We start from the raw sequence: 7,741 nt of genomic DNA on the forward strand, positions 1-7,741 counted from the left end.
AAGCATTTTGGTTCATCTTTTGGACTTAAGAAATGTCTCTTGATGAAAGCCATAGTTGTATTAGTGAAAGGGAAGAAGGAAGAAACAAGAAAGAGATCCGAGGAAAGCTTTGACTTGTGCCAAGTCTCAAAGCTAAAGAGCCAAGTACATGAGAAAATCACACATGGCATTAAACCCTTTATTTTTGTTTAATATTAACAAATTCAGTGTATCATATACAGGTGGAAAAAAAAAGAAAAGAAAAAAAAAAGATGAACTAGTTCAAAACCACCACAAAAGGCAGGCTACTTTGAAGTCTTTGTTGGAGAGGATCAAAAGAAGCTATATGTAGTACCTCTTTCTTACCAAAATGATAGCCTGTGTTTCAAGAATTGCTAATTATGGCTGGAGAAGAATTCAGATATGAACTTCCAATGGGTGGAATCACAATTCCTTGCAGAGAAGGCATCTTCATTATTCTCATACCTCAGTTGAATTGATTGTAAATCATAGAACTAACAGAATTTTGCAGAAACAATTCTGTACATCATATACTTTGACCCTGGAAAGGAAATTGTTTGACTACTAGTGATAGTTGTATATATATATATAGAAAATTCTCATTTGAGTGACTTCTCAAAAAATGAAACTGAGATCTTTGGAAGCGTTTATGAAACATACACTCATTTGCTTGGTATTTGAATTTTACCTTCCTATATGTCAAGAATTTCCTTTGTACTTAATTTTTTTTTTGTTTTTTTGGTTTTGAAAATGCCAAAAAAGAATGTAGACCAAGGACATGGAGAAGGATTCTATATGATACTCTTAAGAAAAAATGGTTCCAATCACAGAGAAATATGGAAGAAAATTTCCAATAATATTCATTTGTATCATTCTTGTAGACAACTTTGTTGTTAGTCCCCAAGGAGAAAATATTTACAAGGTATATGGCATTGTCTGCCTAACAATCTTTAGCTGTTATCATCTATTGGTGTCTAAACTCATAAGATTAGGAGCTTAAGTGAGAAATTAGATCGATGAAAGCATCTTCTGTGCAAGGAATTGTAAGATCTCCCATTGGATGATCAAATCCAAATTCTTCTTCAGCTTGACTTAGAAAGTCTTGGAATGAAGGCTGGTTCAAGTATGCCACAGGGATCACAAATCTCTTCATTCTGCTCTCACCGCCAACATAAACTGCTAAAAATCCTTTCGGAATATCTTTTGTGCTTGAAAAAGGCCTCTGAATGAGTTGCTTGGCATGTACTAAGCTTGCAAAGCGGAAACCCATGATTGTAATATGAGTGTCTAAAGGTAGAAGAATGAAGCAAAAGTGGGCAGAGATATCTCGGAAAACTTGAAAAGGAGAGATTTAGTTAGGAAATAGAGAGCTTGGGATGGTATTGATCCCAGTCTTGTGTGTATTTATAATCAATAATATACTTGATAAGATCGATATGGGGTCTGGTGAATGGTCAAGACTAGAAAGCAAATTAGCTGGACTGTATGGGGTATAGTGAGGCGCAATGCTTGTGCAATCACATGGTATTGTCTTCCTAGTCATCTTTATAGATTCAAATACAATGCCAATTCATTTTTTGTTTGCAATTTTCTTGCTCTTCTTCCAGCCCCACCACACACTCAAGAACAAAACACTTGCAATTAGATGTGTTAGGCCTGTCTCATATCCACAGGGACACGCATTTTCATTATCAAAACTAAAGCAACCCTAAATGTGAATTCTTTATCTGATACTTCAATGGCTAATGCTTCATTATGGGACAAAATTTCTGCATCTGAATTAGTTATGCTATTCATTGCTTATATGCCACTCATTCTGTTCTTTGTCAACACAATGTAGAAACAACTTTTTTAAAACGCATATCTTATAAGTATTCTATCCAAATTCATTATTTAATTTCAAGTAGGAGTTTCCAATAATGTTATAGTTTCAGTCAAACCAAATTCTTCTGAAGTAATCTCAAAGACAACTTCATGCGTTAATGTTTCATAATTGCAAACGAAGTCCCAACCTATTACACATATACATTCATTATATGTATTGCTATAAAAATTGAAGAACTATTTATCACATCAAAGGGTAAAAGTGTATCAAAATTCATGCACAGCTTACATAATAAATTTGGACTGAATAAGACTCTTATTCATTAGAAATCAAAGCTGAGATTTTTGTGACCACCTTTTTTTATTTATTTATTTTGAGAAGAATTAGTAGGATGATATTACTCAATTTAGACATTTATTGGTATATCTTATAGACAAAGAACATAATGAGTAGCCTGCAAGGAAGAGAAAGGTTGTAAGTAAAATACCATTAGAAAATCTTCTTTGTCAACTGGTAAATGGGCAATGATGATGACAAAGCCATTAATGCAGAAAAAAGCCTTTGTAATATCTTATCATAAAGAAGACGATTTCTTATTTTGTAGGTAAATATGTGGCCCCCTGCAGCAGGGGACATGTCTTGGACATTTTATTACACAATTTGTGTTCAGAAATAGATGAAATATCTAGGCATTAAATAGAGAGCTCAATCACAAAAACAGAAATAATGAACAAAAATGTACCTCTGCATGTTCTGTGATTCTAGTGAAGCTAGTACATCCTGCAAGTAACAATTTATTTATTTATGAATAATATTTAAGTTGGCCGAATCAGAAAAGGACTGTAGGGCCTGATGTTGTTCTGTTTTCTTTTCAACAAGCTGGACATACAGGTTTATGACCACACAACTATGAGAGCATAAAACATAAGCATTGATGAGTAGGATGTCACTAGACCCCATATATCCCATCAAGGGTCTTGAATGTGTATATATACACATAAGATTGGGTTCATTAGCACCTCAAAATTTCACATTCTCAAGTATTCAGCTTTCGTTGCAAACCCTTTGAGATCTATTTTCTCTCTTCACCTTTTCATCTTTCCTTTTCCTTTAGAGATACATACAAAAATGGGATTCAGATTTCCAAGCATAGTTCATGCTAAGCAGCTAATTCAGAGACCTTTATCAAGTTCAAAAGATGTTCCAAAAGGGTATTTAGCAGTTTATGTTGGGGAAAACAGAATGAAGAGATTTGTGATCCCCGTTGCATACTTAAACCAGCCTTCATTCCAAGACTTCCTAAGTCAAGCTGAAGAAGAATTCGGATTCGATCATCCAATGGGAGCTCTTACAATTCCCTGCACAGAAGATGCCTTCATCGATCTCATTTCCCGCTTGAATGCCTAATGATTGGCATATACACACTGATTATATATTAACAATCTCTAACAAAAATGATCATTACAATTTTGTAAGGCAAACATTGCCAATACCATGTAAATATTTTTCCTTGGGGTTCAACAAAAAAGTTGTGCCTAAGAGTGGGATAAATGAATTCAATTCTAAGATATTCTCATTTGTTGATTTCTCTTGGCATAGAATGTTTTCCCGTTTAATTTACATTTATATTTTCATATGATTACCCTCACACTACTATATGCGAATTGCATATCTTGCTTCCATCTCTTTTTAACAAAATTAGCAATCTTATATATAATTTTGTTTGATCAAAGAAGATTTGTACGAGGATAATATGATAAGGATTGACATCTTCCAAGTCAACCCTTTCCTCCTTTAGCTCAACTTCCTTCGTTATCTTAGGGATATTATTCTATTGATATCTTGTACATAATTTTCTGATTTTATTCTCCTTGATTCTAGGAACTACTTGTACAGAATAGCTTCCTTGTACCACTATTTATTTGCTGTAAAATATTCAATGAAATATATATCAAATATACCTTTTCTACATGGTATCAGTGATACCCTTCGATCCTACTTCCACCGCCATACTCCTTAACTTGTCCTACTTCCATGGCTTCCCCTACCCAATCTCCTTCTTCTCAAATACCCAACACCACCGACCCTACCAAACCATATACCTCCCTCAACATCCATAATGCCATTAAACTAACCGCCACAAACTATCTATCTTGGAAACTCCAAATAGAAGCCATTCTTGTTGGACATGATCTCTTCTCCTATGTTGACGGTACCCTTCCTTGTCCTCCCCCCCACATCACAACCGAAGATGGTGACAAAGAAACCAACCCCAATCACACCTTCTGGATTAGACAAGATCGCCTCTTATTTGGTGCTCTCGTCGGCACTCTCTCTCCAAACCTTGTTCCTCTTGTCTCTCAAACCAAAACATCCCAACAACTTTGGGACACCTTGGCCAAAACTTATGCTTCACCCTCCCGTGGCCATATCAAACAAATCAAAGACAAGTACAACAAAATCACCAAAGGCAATCTCTCCATTACCGCCTACATGCAAGCCATCAAGGAATGTGCCGATCACCTAGCCTCCTTAGGCAAAACCATTGAGCAAGAAGATCTCATTGACAAAATTCTTAATGGCCTTGATTCCTCCTATGACTCCGTCATTGAAGCCGTCAATGCTCGTGACACTCCCATCTCCTTTGAGGAATTACATGAAAAACTCATCAATAAAGAACTTTTCCTCCAACAACTACAACAAACTACTCCTTTCCCTGCCTCGGCTTTTGCCGTGTCCACTCGACCACAAAGCCACCAAAACCGTCCTTATTACCCTCGCCAACAACAACCAAGTCTCTTGCCTACCCCAACCAATGCTCCAAGACAGCCACGCCCATTTCTTGGCAAATGCCAATGGTGCCGTGAGCAAGGCCATGTCCTAGCCCACTGCCCTCTCTTCACCAAAAAGTATCCGAATACCGTTCCTCCAGCCAACCAACCTCAGTCCAATCACTCTCGCCCATCAACCAAACCCCAAGTCCATGCCTCCACACTCGCCTCACCCTCCACCGCCCCATGGATCCTCGACAGTGGTGCCTCGCACCACGTCACAGCCGACCTTGATAACCTCTCTCTTCATGCACCATATGATGGTACTGATGAACTCATTGTAGGTGATGGTAAGGGTCTAAAAATCACTCACATAGGCACTGCTCATATTACTCCTTCTCTCACTCTAACAAATGTTCTTGTAGTTCCTGCTATTTCCAAAAATATTATCTCTCTCTCTCAACTTTGCATACATAATAATATCTCAATATCCTTCTCATCCGATTTTTTTCTTGTCAAGGATCAAACCTCGGGAGCGTCTCTATTCCAGGGGCAAACTAGGTCCGGCATTTATGAAGTTTATCCTTCCATTCCTCGAGTCTACGCAAGCATAAAAACTTCCTCTCTTGATTGGCATCACCGTCTTGGACATCCATCACAAATTGTGTTTAGACGTCTTATTTCTAAAAATAATCTTAGCATTCCTAGCATTTCTACATTAGATTGTAATTCATGTGCTTGCAATAAAAGTCATCGTCTTCCTTTTTCAAATTCTTCCATTGTTTCAAATGCACCTCTTGAGTACATCTACACTGATGTTTGGACATCCCCAATTCACTCTCATGATGGTTTCAAATACTACATTATCTTTGTTGATCATTATACAAAATACACTTGGATTTATACCCTCAAACAAAAATCGGACACTAAAAATATCTTCCTTCACTACAAAGCCCTCGTTGAAAAATATTTTCAATTACCTCTAAAAGTCTTATATTCCGACAATGGGGGTGAATATACTGCTTTAAAATCCCTCCTATCCTGTGATGGTATAACTCACCTTACTACTCCTCCACACACCCCTGAACTAAATGGCTACTCCGAACGTCGTCACCGACACATAGTCGAAACAGCTCTCTCTCTTCTTTCTCACGCTTCCATGCCACTTGAATATTGGTCCAACGCTTGTGTCACGGCTGTTTATCTAATCAACAGACTACCCACCTCCACTCTAAATAATGAATCTCCATACTCCAAACTCTTTGGTCATCCACCTAACTATCATTCCCTTCGCAGCTTTGGTAGCCTCTGTTATCCTTGGCTCAAACCATACAACTCACACAAACTTGAGCTCAAATCCCATCCTTGTATCTTCCTTGGCTATGCCTCCTCCCAACATGCATACTACTGCATGGACTTAGACACAAAACGCATCTATGTTTCTCGTCACGTCAAATTTCTAGAACATATTTTCCCCTTCAAAGAGCACTCTAATCCCTTCTCTCTATCTCAAACAATTGATGAGTGGGCTCCTTTCCCCCTCACCACTCTCAACCCCCGTCCCAACTCACCCAACTCCCACGCCCACCGTGATAATCACGGCCCATCATCTCCTCCAACACCCTCTTCTCCTGTCCAGACCGAAACTCACCCCTCCCCTACAGTTCAACAAACTCCCACCCAACACAACAATTCCTTCATCTCTCCCACAAGCACGCCAGCTCCAGCCCATGACCAAAACCCCCAACCCGCTTCAGCTTCCTCTTCGCCTCACCCAACTCCATCTCATACCGCTAACCCACCCACTCAACACACCCACCCAATGTCCACTAGACTCCAACACGGCATCCGCAAACCCATCCACAAACTCAACCTCAATGCTGAAATGACACCAGTTGACCTTCCTAAAAATATAACCCAAGCTCTAAAAAGCCCAATCTGGAGAAAATCCATGGATACCGAAATACAAGCTCTACTCAAAAATGGTACATGGGATCTTGTTCCACCCGATAACTCACAAAATGTTGTTGGTTGCAAATGGATATTCAGAATCAAGAAGGACAAAGATGGACATATTGTTCAATATAAGGCTCGATATGTAGCACAAGGCTTCAATCAACGTCCCGGTATTGATTACAGTGATACATTCAGTCCTGTTGTCAAACCCGCCACAGTCCGTCTCATTCTTTCTCTTGCCGTCAGTCAAGGCTGGCCTCTTCGTCAACTAGACATCAACAACGCCTTTCTCCAAGGCACACTCACTGAAGATGTCTACACCATTCAACCTCCAGGCTACAGTGATCCTCATCACCCCACCTATGTTTGCAAACTAAATAAAGCCCTTTATGGCCTAAAACAAGCACCTCGTGCTTGGTACAAAGAGCTCCGTCAATATTTACTCCAACTAGGCTTCAAAAACACAATTTCTGACTCATCCCTCTTCACTCTTTCCCATCTTGATACCACCATCTACCTACTAGTCTATGTCGATGACATTATTGTTACTAGCAACACAACCACTCACTTAGAGTCTTTCATCAACACACTCGCTTCCCGCTTCTCCCTCAAAAACTTGGGCACCCTTTCTTACTTCTTGGGTGTCGAAGTCATGCCTCACCCTCACGGCCTTTTCCTCAGCCAAAAACGCTACATTAGCGAAATCCTCAATAAAGCCAACATGACCGAAGCCAACCCAGCCCCCACACCCATTGTTACTCATCCACCCCTCACTCTTCATGGCGAGCCATTACAAGACCCAACCGAATATCGCCAACTCATTGGTAGCCTTCAATACCTAAGCCTTACTCGTCCCGATGTTGCTTATGCCGTAAACAAACTAGCTCAGTTCATGCAACGTCCAACGGACCGCCACAAGCAAGCCCTCCACCGTCTTCTTCGCTATCTATGTGGCACATTACATATGGGCCTCACCATTCATAAAGACTCACCTCTCACCCTTCATGCCTACTCAGATGCAGATTGGGCTCGTGATACTGATGACTACATCTCCACTACAGCCTACATTGTCTACCTGGGTAAAAATGCCATCTCATGGACATCAAGAAAACAGCGCACAAGGGCTCGCTCCTCTACCGAAGCAGAATATCGAGCTGTAGCAAATGCCACTGCCGAAATTCTTTGGGTT

At 39.7% G+C, this 7,741-nt stretch overlaps 2 protein-coding genes across 2 annotated transcripts; one reads left to right on the top strand and one right to left on the bottom strand.

The window, feature by feature from the left end:
* Positions 1 to 93: 93 nt before the first annotated feature.
* LOC133781891 (auxin-responsive protein SAUR24-like) lies at positions 94 to 1,388 on the bottom strand. Its single transcript, XM_062220996.1, has one exon. It carries the CDS (start codon positions 1,268 to 1,270, stop codon positions 989 to 991), a length of 282 nt encoding a protein of 93 aa, XP_062076980.1. The 5' UTR covers positions 1,271 to 1,388; the 3' UTR covers positions 94 to 988.
* Positions 1,389 to 2,860: 1,472 nt separating this feature from the next.
* Positions 2,861 to 3,395, top strand: LOC133781892 (auxin-induced protein 15A-like). The gene has a single exon (XM_062220997.1). It carries the CDS (start codon positions 2,954 to 2,956, stop codon positions 3,230 to 3,232), a length of 279 nt encoding a protein of 92 aa, XP_062076981.1. The 5' UTR covers positions 2,861 to 2,953; the 3' UTR covers positions 3,233 to 3,395.
* Positions 3,396 to 7,741: the final 4,346 nt, after the last annotated feature.

This window comes from Humulus lupulus, chromosome 6, assembly GCF_963169125.1.
Source record: "Humulus lupulus chromosome 6, drHumLupu1.1, whole genome shotgun sequence".
Taxonomy (NCBI): Eukaryota; Viridiplantae; Streptophyta; class Magnoliopsida; order Rosales; family Cannabaceae; genus Humulus; species Humulus lupulus.